This window comes from Gobio gobio (genome assembly GCF_949357685.1).
Source record: "Gobio gobio genome assembly, chromosome: 24".
NCBI lineage: Eukaryota > Metazoa > Chordata > Actinopteri > Cypriniformes > Gobionidae > Gobio > Gobio gobio.
In genome coordinates this window covers 27620426-27643634 of record NC_137120.1, presented here as the reverse complement: position 1 = coordinate 27643634, position 23209 = coordinate 27620426, and the positions used below count along the sequence as shown (strand labels likewise).

Below are 23209 nucleotides of genomic sequence, written 5' to 3'. Positions count from 1 at the left end.
TCTCATTGCTCCGCTCCACCCATGGTACGGAAGCAAAGTTCCTTGATTTTTACACAGAAATGAGAGTATAGTTCCTATTATAGCTAGCCATATCGGCCTAGAAAATCGCATTTTCATTTTCAGCAAGTGTATGTACTGCTCTCCATCGGTTCAAGTTTTTTTCCCCCGCTACCCCTCCACCCCCCAAACATAAGCAACGTTTCATTCTGTCTTTGATAGACAATTTTTTAAATAACACCATTCTAAACAAAATGTATTTCAAATTTAATTCAAGCACTTTCAAGGACCTATATTTGTTTTCAAGTACTTCCCAAGCCTTGAATCCATGTGTCCTTTCAAGTACTTTCAAGAAGCGTGGGAACCCTGCATATAGCACGAGAATACTCACCCTCAAAGTGTCGAAATGTAATTCGAAACGTCTTCTTGCTGTTAGGAGTGACAGCCGACTGCCTCACAGTGTGTTTAACATTGTTCAGAGTAATCCGGGGAAACTCTTTTAAACCGCGAGTGTAAAAATATCTTCTGTGCTGTCTCCATAGTTAACCAAACGGCTTTTGATGTTAATGGGACAGCTGAGACAAAACGCGGAAGCGATCGTGCATATAGTCTTACTGTACTCATAGAAAAACTCTAACTACATACTCAATAGAAAACTATTATGAGTAGTCTTCATTTCATGTGTGTACACCATTCATCTTTGGCAAGAAAAATTAAAAACATGAGCATAAGAAACATGAACATTGCAACATTTTTATAATTGTGTGTGCATACAAAAACACGAGTGTTAAAAATAAACATATAGGAACTTTTTTAAACTACGAAAAAGACATGTATGATGTAAAGGAGCAAGAGAGTTATCATCACGCTGTGTATACAGAGAAACAAAATATATTTCGCTTTGGTTCAAACAAGGAACCAAATAGCATGTCATACTAAGCCTCAAACGGAAGACGTAACGCAACAAATATGACTGAAAACACTAACACACACTCCCTGACTGGCATTTCAGACTGTTTCCAGTTTGTGTTGTGCGTTACGTGACATCCTCAGCGGCGTAAGCGCAGGAAGAATGCGTGTCTGCACTCTTTGCTGTCCACCGGGTAGTATTTATCATAAAAGTCCAGGATGTACTCCTCTGTCTTGAAGCCGAACTTCTGGTAGAGCAGCATGGCAGGGTTGCTCGCCGATACGTGTAGGGTCACATCCTTTCCCATACAAGTCTACAGAAACGAGACAGGAAAGAGATTCCCGTATCAAACAAGGGCGGCACGATTTGGAGAAGAAAAAAAAATGCGCTAAAATGAGCTGCTGCGTGTAAATGAACACATTGACGTGCTTCACTCTGAAGCGCATATATTTATTAAATTAAATGACAGGCTAAACAATCTCACGATTTCAGTTTTATTTTGCGCTAGTAAACTCAATGTGGTTCATTGTGACTCACCTGAATGAGATGGTAAATCATGAACGTGGCGATACCAGCTCGCCTCCATTCCGGATGCACCAGCAGGAAGGAGATGTAGGCCTCGTTGTACTTCACATCTGGCACCATGAAGCCAAAACCAACCACAATTTTCTTGTACAGCACCACTACGCTGAAGTCTGGGTACTGGAGGCACTCTGATAGGTCGATACCTGATGGACAAAAGACCCCATTTTTATTCCTTCAGGAAGTAGTTTTATCCACAATCTGCATCTGACAGGATGAAATGATGATTACCAGGCCAGAAGATTTCTTGGCACATGGAGTTGACAGAAGGGATGTGATTGGGCCGTACGTAGCAGTAGTCTACTGGTGCGTCAGGTTCAGCTACCCAAGTCGGGTCCTTCCTGTGATGGTACGCACGGATCTCTGAGAGTAAACGCAGCTTCAGCGGTCGACACTCGTAGTCTCTCCTACACACAATAATGCACATTATTATAAACATACACAAAGCTACTGGGCAGGATTCTGTAAACATGGTTAGTCATATGTTTATGTCCTCATGGATCATAACCGTCGGTTTTGTCGCTTAGTTTTCATGAATTATTTGGGTGGACTGAACATCAACTAGGGGTTTATTTGTAAAAACCTTGGTCATTAGGAATATACTAATTTGTACGGAAAAGTTATTAAAAGAAATACACTACCGTTCATAAATTAGTTTTTTGAAAGAAATTAGTTGTATTAAATGTTACAAATGATGTCTAAATTCTGTTCTTTTGAACCTATTTATCAAAAATATGAAGCAGCACAACAACATTGATAATAATAATAAATGTTTCTTGAGCTTCAAATCAGCAAATTAGAATGATTTCTAAAGGATCATGAGACACTGAAGACTGGAGTAATGATACTGAAAATTCAGCTTTGCTTCACAGGAATAAATTAGATCTTATATATTAAAATAGAAAACAGCTCTTTTAAATTGTAATAATATTTTTTCTGTATTTTTGATCAAAAGAGTGCAGCCTTGGTGAACATAAGAGACTTCTTTAAAAAAAAAATTATAATAATAATCTTACTGACCCCAAACCTTTGTATGGTAGTGCATGGTATCAAAACAATATTATATACTATAAAACCATAATATTAAAAAATATATATTTAAAAAGGTGCACTATGCAACTTTTCCGTCCGCTAGAGGTCGCCTATTCAAAACAAAGGCGTAGTTTGATGACGCCAAGTTTGAGCGCAGAATCTTGGGACACGTGGTCTTCACCTCACAGCCGGTGGAAAAGAATCGGGATAGGACTCGGGCAGAAATCATATTCATGGATGCAATTATTAACGTTACAGTAGTATGAAGCAGAGCAGGCCCGAGTGTTGTGGAGCTGAGCAAGGCCGCTGGAGCGATTGTTAATAAGATGAACGCAACACACGCCTCGCGGGCAGCGGGACTTTTATTATGCCACAGTAGCCGGCACCATTTCCTTTCATTTCTTTTTCCTTTCACCATTTCATTTTCTGCTCATGAGTATGAGTTAACGCAGCTCTGTTTATCATATTAGATACATCTGAGTGTGTTGAAAATTATGTTATGACGCTGCTATGACACTTGTTGCACACTGCAGTAAGAGTAAAACGTTTCTGCAAAATAAAAGCAGAAACCGAGGGTAACGCAGATATGACGCAATAGACAGGCGACTCCCTCACACGTAGACATGTGCCGGTATACGATAATACGATATACCGCAATAATGAACATGCACAATATTGTTATCGTGGGCACTTCAAAATACCGTGAATAATTATTTATTACGAATTATTCCGATTTTTAGAATGCATTTTAGGAATACTTTACCCATCAACCGTTTAAAATTAGTTAAATGTACATTTCAGCATTTAATAACACATTATTAAAATCAAAAGTTGTAACTGTATTTAATGGACCTGAGCTTACACTAACAGTTGCTTTTTTTAACTAACGTTATCAAAGAAGAATCACTTCTGTAAAAATGTAGCTATTCGCTCTTTGTTGATGTATTGTAAAGTGTTACCGATTGTTCTTTATAATTCTTTTGCACTTTAATCTGTTTTAATATTTAATTGTGTATTGCTTTATTGTATTTAAATGTTCTGTTCTTTTTGTTATAAGAAAGTTATTAAACCTGTTATAGTATGACAACATATTTTTTGCAACTTATTTCAATATCGTGATAATACCGTATACCGCGATAAAAGCTTCAGCAATTAACCGCAACATGAAAATGTGATACCGGCACATGCCTACTCACACGTCCCGGTTCCTTGGTTAAAATAGCAATTTTCTCACGTTTACAAATAGTTAGAAACATTTGGAATATTGTAACTCAACTGAACAAAATATATAAAACAGGCCTAGTGGTTTTTGGATATTTTACTGCAAAAATGTTACATAGTGCAGCTTAAAATGGTTATATCTCTGAAAAATCTAAGGAAATAAATAAATAGCCATTTCCAAAGTTTCATTCCTGTGCTAAAAACTATAGATTTTTTTTGTACTACTTCTGGGTCAAAACTGACCTGAATGCAAAAGGTAAAAAATAAATAAATGGTAGACCATTTCACAAGCCTGAAGCATAACAAAATTAGCTTCATTTCAAGACAGACTTGACCCTTTTTTGATATACAGTCCTTTTATCTCATTCAAAAGAGCAAGAACATCTGGTATTCCATGATACATCAAATTCAAAAAGCTTTGAATACTAAGAAATGAACATTGAGTAAATGTGCCCTTGTGTGTACCTGATGTACGGCTTGAGCACTCTGGATGTATAGGGACTCTTGATGGTCTGATCCATGCAGGCATCAGAACCCATAAGCCTGTGCCAGAAGGACACTGTGGAATGATAGAACCCTTTCCTTATGGACACTGTTGACTGAGGAACAAAACACAAGAAATTTTAACGAGATTCTCAGTATCAGTTATATTACGTACTATACACATTTTCTTATGGCTTACCTGAAACCGATCGAGTATACGGAGGTCCTGGCTGGTGGTTCTGTATTTCTCCTCTCTGCTCGTCATGTGGCTGGCCAAACCCCCTTGTGCCCCATACATGCCCCCTACCAGGCTGAGTGTAGCGCTCACAGCCTGATCCACATCCAGCAGGGGAAGCCCTCGCTCTCGTTTTGCCTGCCGCACGAGTAGCTTGCGTTGCAGCCTTTTGGCCTGTGGCGTGACGGCAAGCGCTTGCGGACAGGCCTCCAGCTTGTGGAGCAGCATGCGCTCCTCGTAAAGGCTGATGAACGTGTAACGAGGGGTGGGCAAAGACACGCAGCCCTCGCCCTTATCCTGGAGAACCTTCCTCCGTTCTATACCGCGCCCCCGTCCCGCCGGCAATAAGCCTTCATCCTGGCCCTCGTCTTCATCGCCATCTCTGCCTCTCTCCTCGTCTTCACTCTCCAGTTCTTGTTTGATCAGCTCGGCTGGACGTAGCTTTTTCCTGACCATGATGGTGCCAGTGGCCAAAGGCATGTTGGGAGGGGGAATATACTCCATCCCGGGATCGATAACACCCTCAGCATCCAATTCTTCATCATCTGATGGAAAGTAATGTAAGTAAGATGTGAATAAAATCAAGCACCTAGGCATGCAGACTGCTTCTACAAACATTTGTGAAAGAATGGGTCGCTCTCAGGGGCTCAGTGAATTCAAGCGCGGTTGCTACCTGTGCTATTAGTCCATTCGTGAAATATCCTCACTACTAAATATTCCACGGTCAACTGTTAGTGTTATTATAACAAAGTGGAAGCAATTGGGAACAACAGCAACTCAGCCACGAAGTGTTAGGCCACGTAAAATCTCAGAGCGGGGTCAGCGCATGCTGAGGTGCACAGTGCGCCAAAGTCGCCAATTTTCTTCAGAGTAAATATCTAGAGACCTCCAAACTTCATGTGGCCTTCACATTAGCTCAAGAACAGTGTGTAGAGAGCTTCATGGAATGGGTTTCCATGGCCGAGCAGCTCATCCAAGCCTTACATCAAGTGTAATGAAAAGTCTTGGATGCAGTGGTGCAAAGCACGTCGCCACTGGACTCTAGAGCGGTGGAGACGTGTTCTCTGGAGTGACGAATCACGCTTCTCTGTCTGGCAATCCGATGGACAAGTCTGGGTTTGGCGGTTCCCAAGAGAACGGTATTTGCCAGACTGCATTGTGCCAAGTGTAAGGTTTGGTGGGGGGGGATTATGGGGTTGGGCTTGGTCCCTTAGGGTACTTTCACATCTCTAGTTAAGTTCATTTGGTCTGAACCAAGGGCAAACAATTATACATTGTAGCATTTTTCAGCTTTTTTGGTTCCTTTTCACACCACACTGATTGCTTTGGTCCGAACCAGTTGAAACAAACCAAAATGCAGTCACATGACAACATCCACATCAATCATTGGCTATGGCGTATTGCCTAAACTGCGACTGCGCGGGCTGGTTTTGTCCCTGGCCATAATCTATTACATTGTTTGTATACACCACAATACACTCACCTAAAGGATTATTAGGAACACCTGTTCAATTTCTCATTAATGCAATTATCTAATCAACCAATCACATGGCAGTTGCTTCAATGCATTTAGGGGTGTGGTCCTGGCAAGACAATCTCCTGAATTCCAAACTGAATGTGAGAATGGGAAAGAAAGGTGATTTAAGCAATTTTGAGCGTGGATAATACACCATGTCACAAAGCTTGAATCATTTCAAATTGGTTTCTTGAACATGACAATGAGTTCACTGTACTAAAATGGCCCCCACAGTCACCAGATCTCAACCCAATAGAGCATATTTGGGATGTGGTGGAACGGGAGCTTCGTGCCCTGGATGTGCATCTCACAAATCTCCATCAACTGCAAGATGCTATCCTATCAATATGGGCCGACATTTCTAAAGAATGCTTTCAGCACCTTGTTGAATCAACGCCACGTAGAATTAAGGCAGTTCTGAAGGCGAAAGGGGGTCAAACACAGTATTAGTATGGTGTTCCTAATAAATCCTTTAGGTGAGCGTATGCAAACAACACATTTCTATAATGAAGCATGGATGCGGCTTGAAAACAACGTTCTAATGCACTGCAAACGGCGAGCGCGCATCACTCGTCACTTCAAGCGAAGATCACGCTGTTCTCGTGAGTTACGAAAGTTGGGACCTAAAATTTCTGTGAGGCTCCGCACCTCCTAACTACTCCAACTTTGTCCGCGATCTGCCATGCTAAAGAACAAACTGTCAACAAACACTTCCTCATCACATAATGCACAGCGCAGCTGACTACGGCAGCTGGTTTAGTCCCAAAATGATCAGTACTTTTTGCAGTTGGGTCTGTTCGAGGTCAGATCACGTTCTCACCACAAACGAACCGCTCCAGAGTTCGTTTGAAAGTGTACCGAGACCACCTCTTCAAGAAGGTCTCGGTACGCTTGTTTGGTACGCTTTTGGTGCGCACCGGAGTGCGATTGCTGCTTTCACACCTGACTAAACGGGAAAAACTCTAGTGCGATTCAACCGAACTAAATGAGGCAGGTGTGAAAGCACCCTTAGTTCCAGTGAAAGGAACTATTAATGCTTCAGCATTCCAAGATATTTTGGACAATTTCATGCTCCCAACTTTATGGGAACAGTTTGGGGAGGGCCCCTTCCTGTTCCAACATGACTGCGCACCAGTGCACAAAGCAAGGTCCATAAAGACATGGATGAGCGAGTTTGGTGTGGAGGAACTTGACTGGCCTGCCCTGTCCTGACCTCACAAATGCGCTTCTAGAAAAATGGTCAACAATTCCCATAAACACACTCCAAAACCTTGTGGAAAGCCTTCCCAGAAGAGCTGAAGCTGTTATAGCTGCAAAGGGAAACCCTACGGATTAAGAATGGTCAATAAAGTTCATGTGCATGTGAAGGCAGACGTCCCAAAACCTTTGGCAATATAGTGTACGTTTAAAATATGAATATATAAGACACTGAATGGATGGTAGGACATTATTCGAGTGTTGCAAAGGTGTTCTGGTTGGGCACTAGGGCATTTCTAGGTTTCTCGGGGTGGTACTCTTGCCATGTGGTTGCAAGACTGTAATGAGTGGTTCATCGAATGTTACTATGGAAGTGCTACCTGGTCTAAAGAGAAAGACCCCTCAAGGTAAGTCTATGGCATCTTTTCACCCATCTTAGTATCTATCAGGTGGAAACTGTAAATCTGATTGTTTAGAAAAGTAACTAGGTGTTTGGTCAGTAAGCAAGTGCAGCATCTCACCGTGGAACAGAGCTTGAGGAGGCATGACATCCGGGATGAGATCAGCCTCTGACAGCAGACTGGGCGTAGCAGAATGTGAGGCCGGCGTTCCAGGGGCGGAGAAGTCGGGCGAGGGGGAGGGGGAGGGAGAGGTGAGCGGGGTTCTGTCCGATGAGCTGAGAGAGGAAAAGTCAATGACTTCACCCTTCTCCAGATACGGCTCGGGCCGCCGCGCACGGTTGCCCAGTTTTACAGGTGTGGATGAGGCACTGCGGTCAAGAAACCCGGCCGCCTCCTTCTGTGCACGCCGGATCTCTTTTGCCTCCTGTGTTCGGGAACGCTTTTCTTTCAGTTGCATGGCGCTCTCCACTGGGTTCCGACTTCCACGCTTCCTCAAACCCTCCACAGTGATTATGGGGTCGAGGGACGGCTTCGACACAGCTGGAATAACAACATGCATTCATTGAAAATGAAGGAAAAATACTGCTTTACAAAATCATATTTAAATTACCGATATCAATATTTTCATCTTATCGCTGTTATACTACAATTCTATTTTATTTAAATCAATGAAAAATAAAACATTAATCGAAAATTGTATATATATATATGTATATATATATAGCAAGTTGGAGCTTCCACAAGAACCAATGAGGTTCATTCTTGTGTTACGCAGCACATTTGAACTTCTGCAAGAACCAATGAGGTTAATTCTCGTGTTAGGCAGCACGTTTGAGCTTCCACAAGAACCAATGAGGTTCATTCTCGTGTTAGGCAGCACGTTTGAGCTTCCGCAAGAACCAATGAGGTTAATTCTCGTGTTAGGCAGCACGTTATAGCTTCCACAAGAACCAATGAGGTTAATTCTCGTGTGACGCAGCACGTTTGAGCTTCCGCAAGAACCAATGAGGTTCATTCTCGTGTTAGGCAGCACGTTTGAGCTTCCGCAAGAACCAATGAGGATCATTCTCCTGTTACGCAGCACGTTTGAACTTCTGCAAGAACCAATGAGGTTAATTCTCGTGTGACGCAGCACGTTTGAGCTTCCACAAGAACCAATGAGGTTCATTCTCATGTTACCCAGCATGTTTGAGCTTCCACAAGAACCAATGAGGTTCATTCTCATGTTACGCAGCACGTTTGAGCTTTCGCAAGAACCAATGAGGTTTGTTCTTGCGTGTCAAGCAGGTTAGATTGAGCTTCTGTTTATGTTTGCCGATCAATGTTTGAATAAAAATGTGAATACAAGTCCAAATTTAATCTCTTCTTCATCATATAAAGCGATCATGTCTTTTCAGAAAACTTGGACTAAACCGCTCGATTCATATGGATTCGTTTTACGATCTCTTTATAAACTTTTATAAAGCGTCAAAGTGGTAGTTTCGTAGCTGTCAATAGAGAGTAGAGAGATTTTATTAAAAATATCTTCATATGTGTTCTGAAGATGAACAAAGTCTTACGGGTTTGATCTGTCCCTACTTCCGTAACATTGCAACTTGACTCTTTACATTGTAACATGAATTTTTAAAAACCTAAATCAGTTAACAACTATTTAAATTATTGTGAACCGAGGGATGGTCATTCTCATGTAGGTCACCGGGATTTTGCCATGCAAGACACATTTTATTTTGTTGATCCTGGACAATTTCCTGAAAATGTAGTCTTTACCCATAACCCTACCCATAACTTATCCCTAAAATCAGAGGGTAATGATAAGTGAATATCACTGTCACAATGTAGAAGCACCTAACCTTGGTTGTAAACTGAAACTTGACATTAACTGTAAACTTGTTCCTCGAATCTGATTGGTCGATTAAAATGATGTTCCAGGATCAACAAACATGTTGATATAATAACATGTTGTATTTGCTAAAATCACATTCACCAAACTACTAGTACCTTTGGCCTTTATTGACGCTGCCGAGCTTTTCTCCCCCTCAGGCCGTAGAGTAGGTGGGCGGTTCTGGACTAGCTTCCACCAGCCGGGTTCTCCGAATTCCTGTGCACCGGAGCGGAAAAACGTTGGGCTGCCAACAGACAGACACCCTGCCACGGTGCTCCACCACGTTGACGTCTTCTTTCTAAGCATGAATAAACATTAAATGTAAACTTACTCACCTTTAAAAAAACAAATCAGGTGAGTACAATGTTTCTGATAAGAGTTTTGATACTCAGTTTCACCTGGAACCAAGTAGGAACGTCCAGTGCCGACTAATAAATGCACAAATATCTTCCTTCCATCTGAAGTAACCTTGTCGTCCGGTGCCCTCTAAAGACAGGTTATACATTGCCAACATAACCACCTATAAAAATAAAATCAAACAATTCATTTCTTTACCAGAATGCAGAATCAAATCACTTGATAAATATCCTCTCATAAGTCTTTATTTGAATATTATGAGATTTTTCATTTTTGTAATGCTATTTTGGGTATAAACACAGATTTTCTTTGAGATTCACTTAACATCCTGAAATGTCTGGTACTTTTGTCTGGTTTTGTTTATGTCAATTGCTCCCGAGTGTGTACCTGCTGCCAGGTCAGCCTCATCCTCTCAAAACTCTCCTTCCCGTCTTCCGCACAGTCCGAGCAGGTGAACTTGAAGAAGTTGTCTCCTTTCAGGTAGCTGGGCTGCTCTCCACGGAGCTGGGCTGAACCATACAAGGAGAAAAATCAAGGAGAGACAGCTCTGAGACCAAGCGCACTTTTTCAGATCAGTCTTTATTGGGAGAAAAAATGCAATACAAGTTGAACATCCCATCTAAAACTTTCCAATAGCTCAAACAGTAGAACATGGCACTAGCAACGCCAAGGTCATGGGTTCGATTCCCAGGGAAAGCAAGAATTGACAACAAACAAAAAAAGCAATTGAATGCAATGTAAGTCGCTTTGGTTAAAAGCGTCTGCCAAATGCATAAATGTAAATGTAAATGTAAAAACTGGTCACGTATGGGTGTATCAGACATGTCGCCTTTTTTTAATGGTCTTCTCACCGGCCGGGATCCATTTGTGGCACTTGTCGCAGTAGAACGACATGTCCTCGTTCCAGCTTCCTTCTCCGTCCTCACCGACATCGCTGTTCATAGAGTCTCCGCTCTGGTCATGAGACAGATCCACAGACGCCTGGTCCTCCGATTCCACAATGAGGAGAGTTTCTCCCTCCACCTCGCCTTCCTCCAGACCCTCAGAGGCTGACGTGCACATGGTCTCCTCGTCCTGTGCTGTGAGACCCCTCTGGTCCCCACTGTCCATTTTTCCACCTAATAGATACGAGGAAGCGATTAGATACAGGGCTCGACAATAAGGACTGCCCAATGGATCGGGACCAGCATGAAAGACGCTCGGGACATTTGACGAAAAATTCAAACACAAGAAAGAGAATTCAATTCAGTACTCAAAAAAATAAGAAAAAAAGCCAGGATAAATACACAAACAATTTACAATAGTTTTAGCTGTAGTATAGAAATGATCTAAAAGGGATCTAAAATGTTGGTGTCATAACCTTATTTATTAGAATACAAGATTACATTGATCAAACAGAATGAAAACAATAATTATTATTATGGTTACACTTTATTTTAAGGTGCCATAGTTACATTGTAGGCTACTTACTCAAGTAGTAATACATGTACTTACTAAGTTTAGGGTTAGTTGTGTTCATGCATATTTTAATACTATTAATATACACTCACCTAAAGGATTATTAGGAACACCATACTAATACTGTGTTTGACCCCCTTTCGCCTTCAGAACTGCCTTAATTCTACGTGGCATTGATTCAACAAGGTGCTGAAAGCATTCTTTACATTAGATTAGATTAGATTCAACTTTATTGTCATTACACAAGTACAAGTACAAGGCAACGAAATGCAGTTTAGGTCTAACCAGAAGTGCAATAGCAGCAAGTGCAGGATATACAATGGATGCGCAAGTGCAGGACATGGATTTGTACTGAATATGTATAAATATGTATAAATAGAGAGACGTTATTACTATAAACAGAACTGAATTTACAGGTGAATATGTACAGTGAATAAATATACAGATGGCTATTACTATAAACAGAATTTACAGGTGAATATGTACTATGAATACAATATACAGATGGCTATTACTATAAACAGAATTTTACAGATAGAGGTATACAATAATATGTTAGGCTAATATGAGGAATAGCAGTGGATTAGGGTAGTGCAATAAATTATGGACAGAGCTATCCGGAAAAAAAAAGTGTAAAGTGCAGTGGAAAGTGGTTGCATATTACATTTAGAAGTACAGTGCAAAAATGCAAATGTAAACATTGGTACTATAAATACAGTCGGCAGTGCAAATGAGCATAATCCAGTTAAGATATGGCAGTGTAAGATGCATATATAAACAGTTGTTACTGTGATAAACAGTCGGTAGTGCAAATAACAAAGTGAAGGAAGATGTGAGGTAGGAGAGTTATCAGTTTATGAGGGAAGTGGATCAACGGGGGTTTGAGTTCAATAAAGAGACAGCTCTGGGGAAAAAACTGTTCTTTAGTCTGCTGGTCCTGGTCCGGTGGATCCTGAAACGCCTGCCGGAGGGCAGGAGAGAAAACAGTCTGTGGGCTGGGTGAGAGGAGTCCTTGAGGATGCTGCGAGCTCGATGCAGACAGCGTTTCCTCTGGATGTGTTCGATGGCAGGCAGTGGAGTCCCTGTGATGCGCTGGGCAGTTTTCACCACCCGCTGCAGTGCCTTGCGCTCCGCAACAGAGCAGCTCCCATACCATACTGCCACACAGTTGGTCAGGATGCTTTCTATTGCGCAGCGGTAGAAGTTCACCAGGATAGCCGAGGAGAGCTGATTCTTCCTCAGTGTCCTCAGGAAGAAGAGGCGCTGGTGAGCCTTCTTGACCAGGCTGGAGGTGTTGGTCGTCCACGACATGTCCGCCGAGATGTGGATCCCCAGGAACTTGAAACTGGAGACACGTTCAACAGCCATTCCATTGATGTGGATGGTGTCGTGTGTGCCTCTTGACTCTTTCCTGAAGTCCACGATGAGCTCCTTCGTTTTGGTGGTGTTGAGGAGCAGGTTATTATCAGCGCACCATGTGGCCAGGTGCTGGATCTCTTCCCTGTAGGCAGTCTCATCGTTGTTGCTGATGAGCCCGATCACCGTAGTGTCGTCCGCAAACTTGACGATAGAATTAGATCCATACACAGGCTTGCAGTCGGCGGTGAAGAGGGAGTAGAGAAACGGGCTTAGCACACAGCCCTGTGGTACACCAGTGTTGAGTGTGATGGATGTGGAGCAGGTGAATCCTGAACGAACATTCTGGGGTCTGTCAGTTAGGAAGTCCAAAATCCAGTTACACATTGAAGTGTTGATGCCCAGGTCTCCAAGTTTAGCTATTAACTTGGATGGGATTACAGTGTTGAATGCGGAGCTGAAGTCAACAAACAGCATGCGTGCATACGTGTTCTTATGGTCCAGATGGGTGAGCACAGAGTGCAGTGCCATGGAAACGGCATCCTCTGTGCTCCTATTGCTGCGGTAGGCAAACTGGTGTGAGTCCAATGTGGATGGTAGAGAGTCTTTTAGGTGTTCCAGGACCAGCCGCTTAAAGCACTTCATAACGATGGGTGTGAGTGCTACAGGGCGGTAGTCATTAGGGCACCTCGGGTTAGAGTGTTTTGGCACTGGCACAATGGAAGTGCGTTTAAAGCATGTCGGTACAGCTGCTTGGGCAAGAGACAGGTTGAAAATGTCTGTAAAAACCCCAGCGAGCTGCTCCGCACATGCCCTGAGCACACGTCCAGGGATGTTGTCTGGTCCAGCAGCCTTGTGTGCGCTGATCCGGCTCAGTGCCTTGCAGACATCTGTGGAGGAGAGTGTGATATGACCATATGACCATGGTGGTCATAAAGGGATGGACATGGTCAGAAACAATGCTCAGGTAGGCCGTGGCATTTAAACGATGCCCAATTGGCACTAAGTGGCCTAAAGTGTGCCAAGAAAACATCCCCCACACCATTACACCACCACCACCAGCCTGCACAGTGGTAACAAGGCATGATGGATCCATGTTCTCATTCTGTTTACGCCAAATTCTGACTCCACCATCTGAATGTCTCAACAGAAATCGAGACTCATCAGACCAGGCAACATTTTTCCAGTCTTCAACTGTCCAATTTTGGTGAGCTTGTGCAAATTGTAGCCTTTTTTTCCTATTTGTAGTGGAGATGAGTGGTACCCGGTGGGGTCTTCTGCTGTTGTAGCCCATCCGCCTTAAGGTTGTGCGTGTTGTGGCTTCACAAATGCTTTGCTGCATACCTCGTTGTAACGAGTGGTTATTTCAGTCAAAGTTGCTCTTCTATCAGCTTGAATCAGTCGGCCCATTCTCCTCCGACCTCTAGCATCAACAAGGCATTTTCGCCCACCGGACTGCCGCATACTGGATGTTTTCCCTTTTCACACCATTCTTTGTAAACCCTAGAAATGGTTGTGCGTGAAAATCCCAGTAATTGAGCAGATTGTGAAATACTCAGACCGGCCCGTCTGGCACCAACAACCATGCCACGCTCAAAATTGCTTATCACCTTTCTTTCCCATTCTGACATTCATTTTGGAGTTCATGAGATTGTCTTGACCAGTACCACACCCCTAAATGCATTGAAGCAACTGCCATGTGATTAGTTGATTACATAATTGCATTAATGAGAAATTGAACAGGTGTTCCTAATAATCCTTTAGGTGAGTGTAGAACGTACATATACAGACGTGTAACTTCAAGTCACCTTAAAATTAGGTGCTACCATTAATATTTATTAAAAGTATGTTTCGTAAGGTTTCTGTTGGCGACAATGTCCATAGTGACCACAATTTACAGTAGAAAATTAGGTATTTCGTGAGAGAAAACCGAGTAATAGTACTGTAAAATAGATACAATAATAATCTGTTGTACTAGTATACCTAACTAGTCCCTTTATGAACTGTGTGTCCCCGCCGTGGCAGCCTCTTGTCGCTCTCGCGCGGCCACGAGCTCTCTTGTCAGTTGGATCTGTTCCTCGAGGACGCGCAGGTTCTCGCGCTTCCGTTCCACGCGCTCCAGGTCGCGCAGTACTCCCTCGCGCAGCCTCTGCGAACGTGACAGATGATTTAACATATAAATACTGCATATTTCATACCACGCAGATGTGACATTTGAAGTAAACCCCACATAATCACAGGTAAACTACAGATTTGTGTATAACTGTGTTGAGGTTTTTATAAACGTACGTTATTTGAAATGAAGCAGTAGCTTAAACCACTGATCAAAATTATAGATAAATATAGTTAAATAAATATAGAGTTCTCTATATAGATCAGTGGCTTAAACACACTTATACATTGTAGCAACTGCTAGAGAATAAAACGATTCCCTCTGAACATAACATTTCAGACAGAATACCTTACTGTTATTATGGTAAATTTGTATGTTTTGCATTAAGACAAAACAGTAAGAAACCGATTGTCTTGCACATCTGCACTTGTTTTGATTGTACGCATACTGTACACTAAAGGTAAACAAGAATTAATACTTCAATAACTGCCTCACAAAGGCATGGTGCTCATTTGGCTAGAAGGGCAAGAGTGTTTTTACCTGTCTGTCCCAGTTCTGCTTGATATGAACGCCTGCAACGGTACTGATAGTGAGCACTACCGATAATCCCAAGACAGCCTTAGAGGTCGCAGACATAACGTTAGTTATGAAGCATTACTGTGAATAAAACTACAGTAGGATAATAGATGGCCAGAGCCCTTTGATAACAGAATGGAGCTGATTCCTTTGTGGTGGTGGTTTCAATAGGACGTCAGGCACTTTACTGCCGCCTACTGGCTAGGAGCGGCAATGTTCTCGAAGGTATATACGCTCAATGCGCATGCGCAGAATTCACACCTATTTGATTATTTGATCGGGCTGCAAAATTGTTAGGATATTTTGCACAGTATTGAATTAAAATATGTTCAATTTCCAGTGTATAGTATAGCCTGCAGTATTCCAATCCAACATAACCAAATATTTTATATGTTATCAAATAATGACTGAAATGTCATATAGTCACTTGTAGGAAGTTGAAAGTGAAGTGTTTGCAAGTCAATTCCACATAGCGTAGTCGGTTACTGCACATTTTGGCAAATGTAAGCATAATATGCACACTATACATATGGTTTTCCAAGCATATGTTGATTGCATTTAACTCTTTATCTTTAGTTCTACTGGCAATCTTTGGTCCAACGTGTTTTTATCAACTCGAAAGTCCCGTGCAACTGGTGCAAACTAAGACTGATTATATATTGGTCTGTCACCAAACATCAATAAAAGGGCAGTGGGTTCAACTCACTCATGTAGAAATACAAAAGGGTTGTTTTGTGAAATAACATCTTTGGTATGTCTTTCACTCAGTTTTCCACAAATGTTTTCACTTCCTTTCCTTTTGTCTTGTCCCAAGTCTGAATCAACATGTTAAGAGTCATAATGTATTCTGCGCATCATCCCGTCCCTCCTCGTTTTCGGTCTTCTCCTCCCTCTCCTGCAGAACTGTGTTGCAGAGCTCCAGTTTGTGTGTGTGTGTGTGTGTGTGAGGGTCCTGGTAAACCCTATACATTATGGGGACAAAATGTCCCCACAAAGATGGAAATATCAGAAATCCTTTTGCCCAAGACATGTTTCCCACTGAAGCTAAGCAGGGCTGAGCATGGTCAGTACGGATGGGAGACCTCCTGGGAAAACCAGGTGTCTGCTGGTAGATGTGTTAGTGAGGCCAGCAGGGGGCGCTCACCCTGTGGTCTGTATGGGTCCTAACGCCCCAGTATAGTGATGGGGACACTATACTGTCAACGAGCACCGTCCTTCAGATGAGACGTTAAACCAAGGTCCTGACTCTCTGTGGTCTTAAAAAAAATCCTATAGGATGTCCTTCGGAAAAGGAGTAGGGGTGTAACCCCGGCATCCTGGCCAAATTGGCCTCCTAATCATCCCCATATACCGATTGGCTTCATCACTCCGTCTCCTCTCCACCAAGCTGGCGTGTGGTGGGCGTTCTGGGGCAATATGGCTGCCGTTGCATCATCAGGTGGTGCTGCACATCGGTGTTGGTTGAGGAGATTCCCCCATCTATATGTAAAGCGCTTTGAGTACCTCCAAAAAATGTAACATATTATTATTATTATTATGTACATTGACCACACTTACCAGAAGTGATGGCGCGCTGAACGGGTGTCGGACATAGATCGTTTTTTGAGGTAAAAATATTATATAAATACTGTTCGGTTTCTCGCACAAACCGATCGTTTCATGTCTTAGGACATCAATGTGTCGTCCAGTGGCGCAGGATTTGTTCATAGGGGTAGCCGGGCAGGGGCCAGCAACCATGCTGGGGTGGCACAGAAATCTTCGTTATTTCAACATAAAAATAAGTTTGACTATAATACACTGTTTGTTTTAGTGCCTACAACACAAATGAATACAGCTAATTTGTAGGCCTACTTGTTGTAATTGAGATAGTAGTGAATTAGATCATGGAATACTGAGTGAATTTGACCATTTTTTTGTGTTATTCATCACCTCCAGAAAAGAGGGGCTAACATTAAAGCTAAAGTTTAACTTGCTCAGTCAGCCAGGTTCTGGTTCTCAAAACCCCTATATCTTTTTCCTCAGGTTGTTGCATCTTTCATGGATGTGGCATGCAGATAATAACTACATAGCCTTAATTATTCATTGAATGTTATATAATCAATGAACTCTTCAACAATTCTGAGTTAGTCAATAAGGCCTGTTTCTAAACCTTGCAACCGAAAAAGTAAAGACTGAATTTGTAATTTTCTATATTAGTTGTCAAAATAAATAATTTCAACAGTTCTATCAAAAATTAAACTCAGTAAAAGAAAAACATTTGTTCTCTATTGAATCATATGCAAGAATATGAATTTATTTAAATTAGGTAAGGACGGAAGTCAACATTTTATTTTAGGCATTTAAATATTATCCATTGTTGTTTGGGTTAGGGTTAGGGCTTTATAAGCGAAAGCTAAATTAGCGCCTATCTTTTTCCAGAGACATATGTGACTCATATTTAACAAATATATACATGCACGCACAGTTTTAACACAACTTTAATCACATTTTTTCTTATTCCATGACTTAATAGATGACAGAACTAGGACTTTGCATGCTCGTAGTTTCTTTTGCGCTTTATTTGAAGTGATATACAGCGCGGCACATTTGTGTGTGTGATATTTAAGAGGGCGTGCTGCGAGCACAGTTTAACGCCGGACACTGAGGACAGGAAATGTAGTTTTTCGAATTTTTACTGACATATAGACTGATACCATCTCATCTGACAGCAGATACTGAATTAGGACAACGCGCTTATATCTCAGAATCTGACAGAAGTGTCACCAGTTTTCACACATATCTTTCAAAATAAAGATGACATCGAAAAAACAGAGTTACGTTTGTTGTTGTTTCTTTGACTGCACACAATGCGACTCACTCAAAACAGTCTTGCAAACCCACCAGTTGAGAAACGACATAGTCTATAGTATATCTGTTGTTCGCCATTTACTATTGTTCTGCTGAAGCTCATTCGGCACCTGCCTGTCTCTGAGGAGATGTTGGAGTGCGCATGACGTCTGAAGTCTCACGTTTTTTGTGGTCTTAAAGAGACGGTTTTGATTCCAAAGGACCAATTAACATGTCTGACTGATTTCATGGAATGTGAAAATGAATCTCATTGGCAGAATAAATACATTTATAATTAAACATTTAAATTAAACTGGGCATCAGCACAATTCAATTGGTTTGGTAATAGCAAGGGAAAATAGAATGAAGTGATCTAGTACTTTTTGACTGTAAATAAAATTGTAAGGAATAAAAAGTACTTTTTTTTCTTAAAAAATTTAATTAAGTAAAAGTAGTGATTTTTAATTGTACTCAAGTAAAGTAAAAATCCCCAAAAATAATAGGCTACTTAAGTACAATAATCAAGTAAAATTACTCAAGTACTTTACACCTCTGACAAAGACTGGCGGTAAATGGCTCCAGCTAGCCTACTGCTCAATAAGTGACAAAATAAAGCCGTAATATCATTGCGCCGCTGCACCCATGTACGGCAGCAAAGTTCCTTGATTATTATGCAGGAATGAGAGTATAGTTCCTAGCCATATCGGTCTAGAAAATCGCAACTTTTCATTTTCTGTCTGTCTTAGTACACAATGTGTTGGGGGTAACACATTACAAGTAACTTGAGTTACGTAATAATATTACTTTTTCCAAGTAACTAGTAAAGTAACGCATTACTTTTAAAATTTACAACAAAATATCTGAGTTACTTTTTCACATTAATTTGACTGCCAGCTCTCCTGCCCCCATGTTGAGAAAAATAAGTGCAGAGGCGTTGTGTGTAAACATGATGGTTATTGTAGTTCTAGACTAAATGTGAGCATTTATTTATCTCACTTGCACAATAAAGATTCTGTACTCCTCAAAATGAATAAAATCAGTCAAATGCAAAATCAGAGTACTATGCAAACCTCCAATAATTAAATGTTAAATAAAACAACTATTTTTATACATCTACCTTTATATTTAATTTACCAATGTCTTGCTGCTGACCTTTGATGATGAAAATTTACTAGATTTTTATTGGTAAAACTTTTTTCTCCTGCATCCTATTCTTCCATTATCTAGAATGGCAGCAGAGCTGCGCCCTCTACTGTTCATGCGTGAATATGCATTTTTACTTCAGCCTGGGGCTTATTATTTCAATTTTGGTATGAAGAGGTCTTTACCGTTTTGTTATAAACAAAAACAAGCCCAGCCCAGGTGAGAAAAAGTAACGTAACACATTACTTTTCTTAAAAAGTAACTAAGTAACTCAATTAGTTACTTTTTAAGGGAGTAACGCAATATTGTAATGCATTACTTTTCAAAGTAACTTTCCCCAACACTGACAATGTAACTATACACATCACAACATGTAAATAGGAAAATGTTGGCGTTATTTTGCCTGAGCAGCGATGGTGTGAGGACCCTATTGTAATTGCTCGCCCATTCATTCATCTTCTCTGAAATGAATACCATTTTTGAGGGCCTAAACATGCTCAAAAAAATGACAATTAGCGACCCTATACAATTTACACAAAAAATGAATGGGAAAACAGGCAATCTTTTATAATTTTATATTGATAATAATGAATTGATTGAGGAATACTGAGAAGGTTAAAATCTAACTTTAAAGTGTAGTAGTGACTGACGTCCCAGGTTACTAAAGACCCAAGGTATGCGTTTAAGTGATAAATAGCCTTTATTGTTAAGAGCGTAATTGTTTTACTGCATGTGGAAAATACATATGTGTCTGTGCGACAGTCAAAGCCTGAGTCAGAAGGATGAACATGCACATCTGGTGCTCAGAGTTCCTCAGCTGTGGTGCCTAAAGGTTTGTTTGATGGAACACCCCATGTCATTGACAGCTAAAGCAAACATCCAACTTTCCCGACCTCGTATACTCCACCCCCTCACCTCCACTGCTCTGTAATTGTGCTTACCACTGCTGGCCCATGTGGTTGTTCCCAAAGGCCATAAACTACTTGGGCTCAAATAGGAGTTTTGGAAGCGGGGAAACCCTAAGCAAATATGTTGCCTCAACACTTTCAACTTTTAGATTTTTGCCGGGGAATTTCATCTCGGAAAAGCTGTTGTTGTGTGCATTGGCACATTCATATTACAGAACAGAAACAGGTTTATGAGTGGCCCCTGTCTCCATCTTTCATATTTTCGGTCCGTCTCATGCGGTTTCGATTGTGCTGCCCCATCAACAACAACACCTTGAAAGTGAAGTAGACTTATCAGCAGGGTGCTAACAGCAGCATCCTGCAAGAAATCAGCATGGGAATGGATGCCTTGGTACTAAGCAAACAGATTCCCTGGATGTTTGTTGATCTATAGACTATCCTTTTCTTTATCAAGTCTGGAAATGATGTGTGAACCGCCTCCCTCCAGATGAGCTTCGATGTTTTACCTTGCCTCACATAAAACAGTTTCTGGGAAAAAAAAAATAAAAAATTCTGTGTTAGTACAAGTGGGTGGATGTGTTAACAGTGTTTTAGATGTATCTTCAAACGTTCAATGAACTTTGGAGCAATTCTTTGTATGAACATGGACTGAGCAGACGTTTAAATGGAAGTTGAGAGACATCATCATAATTTGGTGTAATAAATATAACTACATATTTATGCTAGAACGCACAGAGTAAAATATTTTTTTATACAACATTTTTGCTGTAAAATATCCAAGTGTTATTTGTTCAGTTGAGTTATATCCCTAATGTTTCCAACTATTTGTAAATCGTGAGAATTGCTATTTTAACCAAGGAACCAGGACATGTGAGGGAGTTGCCTGTCAAATGCGTAATATCTGTGTTACCCTCGGTTTCTGGTTTTATTCTGCAGAAACGCTTTACTCCCACTGCAATGTGCAACAAGTGTCATAGCAGCCGCCGAGCGAACACAAAGAGTAACGTCATAACATAATTTTCAACACACTCAAATGTATCTAAAATGATAAACAGAGCTGCGTTACCTCATACTCATGACCGGAAAAGTGGAAATGGCGCCGGCGACTGTGGCATAATAAAAGTCCCGCTTCTCGCGAGGCCTGTGTTGCATTCATCTGCAATTTTATATCTAATAATTGTGATGGGTTTTTTTCTCTCAATGAGACTTTATATCTCTGATTCTCTCTGATCTGGAAATTTGACTGTTTCTCACAATTGCGACTTTACGGCTGCGTCCGAAAACCTATAGGCAGCTGAAAAACTCGCTGCCTTATCACTGTCTTATTGTGCATGAAGGCACCTCACGAAACTAATATCAGACAGACTTCTCAGGCAGTGTATAATGATCTACAGCAAAATAGAGAGAGCTTTGGTGAGAAATAAACAATTATTTAATAACTACATTAGTAATTTCTCACTAGAAATGACATAAGAAGTGGAAAATGTTGGTAAAAAACCTACATTTACACACAAACTGACCAGCAAAAGCAACTTTCGGACGCCATGTTTTTTTTCAGCTCAACTGTCACAAAATGGAACGCACAGGATTGTGGGATATCAAAGGCAGTGAAGGATACATATATGCTGCCTTAAAAAATCGGTCAGATGAAGGTATTTCAGGAGGCAGGAAGTGAAGCTAACATTAGATTCAGACATGCCTTGATGCCTTCGTACCTTGAAATGTGTCCTCCAAAGGCAGCATTTTCCATGTTTTGGAGGCAGCTTATATCTCACAATGAGGGGGTGCGTCTCAATCAGCTCCCTAGTTCAGTAGTCAGGGCACTGATCAGGGAGTCAGCCCATTGACGCATGTCCTGATCAGTGCCCTGACTACTGAACTAGGGAGCTGATTTAGATGCACCCCATATCTCGCAATTGATCTATTGGTAAGCCCCACCGCCCCCCTTAGTTACTGTTGCTAACTCGGACAAACAAACGGAAATGCTAACTGTCTTACAATGACAGCTGTCAGTGTGAAAACCTTGTCTCTGTTTTTGTCGTATTCAAGTGGGACTTAAATATGCCAGGGATATATAAAAGATTTTTTAAATAAATATGATGGGTAACAAGATTAATTTGGAAGCTAGGGTTTACAGATCACAATACAAGCGGGAGAAGCCTTATGTTACGGTCATCACGATTGCAGATGACAACATCCAGAATCAACACTGTTCATGTAGCAGGGTAGATTAAATCAATTTACATTTAACCAGTTTGATATGGAGAGGCGCTGAAATGTAGACCTTCGTTTATGTGTTTTTGACCTACACTGTTAACGTTATATGATGTGAGAACATTTAGGTTTGTACGTTAGCATGGACTCACTAACTTTAATCGCAACTTAATGAGAGTATGACAGACAGAAAATCCTCTCAGGATACCTGGGATCAGTGTTACAGTACCCCGGGCACATCGTTTTACCATTTTTGTAGCATAAACACCATCAAACCGATGAGAGCTTTGGATCTTGCCATGTTTCTCTATATGGCGATACCTAAAGATGTCCGAGTTCCGGCCCCTGTGCAACTGATACTCAACTGCCATTGGCTCATCTGCGTTCGAGGGGAGGGGCTTACCGATAGATCAAATGCATCTTTGTTTCATGTAATTGTGACTAAATCTCAAAAATGTAACTTAATATCTTGAATGTGACTATTTCTTTGCAGTGTGACTATATTTTGTGATTGCAAATTTATCTCAAACAACTGCGCCTTTATTTCTCATAACTTTATTTCTCGCAATGAGAATTTATATCTTGCAATTGCGACTTTATTTCTCGCAATGTGGCTTTATATCTAGCGATTACAAATATATCTCCTTCAATTGCAGTTTTATTTACCATAATTGAGGGAAAATTTCCAAAATGTTGTTTCCCAAAATGTTCCCACATATAATTTAGCATTTGCATTTATATCTCACAGTATTTATGTGTTTACTCTAAGGCGAAAACGAGCTTCAGCAAACTATAATAATAC

General features: G+C 41.1%; 2 protein-coding genes across 2 annotated transcripts; both read right to left on the bottom strand.

Annotated features, from left to right (window-relative positions):
• Positions 1-727: 727 nt before the first annotated feature.
• Positions 728-10925, bottom strand: kat14 (lysine acetyltransferase 14). Its single transcript, XM_079807017.1, has 10 exons — positions 10665-10925; positions 10201-10322; positions 9855-9976; positions 9573-9754; positions 7695-8114; positions 4425-5005; positions 4208-4341; positions 1721-1896; positions 1445-1635; positions 728-1220 (listed from the first exon to the last, which is right to left on the bottom strand). The coding sequence occupies exons 1-10, from the start codon at positions 10921-10923 to the stop codon at positions 1047-1049; spliced, it is 2361 nt and encodes a 786-aa protein (XP_079663143.1). The 5' UTR covers positions 10924-10925; the 3' UTR covers positions 728-1046.
• Positions 10793-15459, bottom strand: pet117 (PET117 cytochrome c oxidase chaperone). The gene is made up of 3 exons (XM_079807018.1): positions 15281-15459; positions 14616-14776; positions 10793-10931 (listed from the first exon to the last, which is right to left on the bottom strand). The coding sequence occupies exons 1-2, from the start codon at positions 15374-15376 to the stop codon at positions 14624-14626; spliced, it is 249 nt and encodes an 82-aa protein (XP_079663144.1). The 5' UTR covers positions 15377-15459; the 3' UTR covers positions 10793-10931; positions 14616-14623.
• Between the last annotated feature and the right edge of the window lie 7750 nt (positions 15460-23209).

Coding starts and splice junctions, on each gene's coding strand:
- pet117 (XM_079807018.1), bottom strand. CDS start 15,376: ATGTCTGCGACCTCTAAGGCTGTCTTGGGATTATCGGTAGTGCTCACT. Junction 14,777..15,280: donor AGCAGAACTGGGACAGACAG/GTAAAAACACTC, acceptor TCACGTTCGCAG/AGGCTGCGCGAGGGAGTACT.
- kat14 (XM_079807017.1), bottom strand. CDS start 10,923: ATGGACAGTGGGGACCAGAGGGGTCTCACAGCACAGGACGAGGAGACC. Junction 10,323..10,664: donor CCACAAATGGATCCCGGCCG/GTGAGAAGACCA, acceptor TGTATGGTTCAG/CCCAGCTCCGTGGAGAGCAG. Junction 1,636..1,720: donor CCAAGAAATCTTCTGGCCTG/GTAATCATCATT, acceptor TTTGTCCATCAG/GTATCGACCTATCAGAGTGC.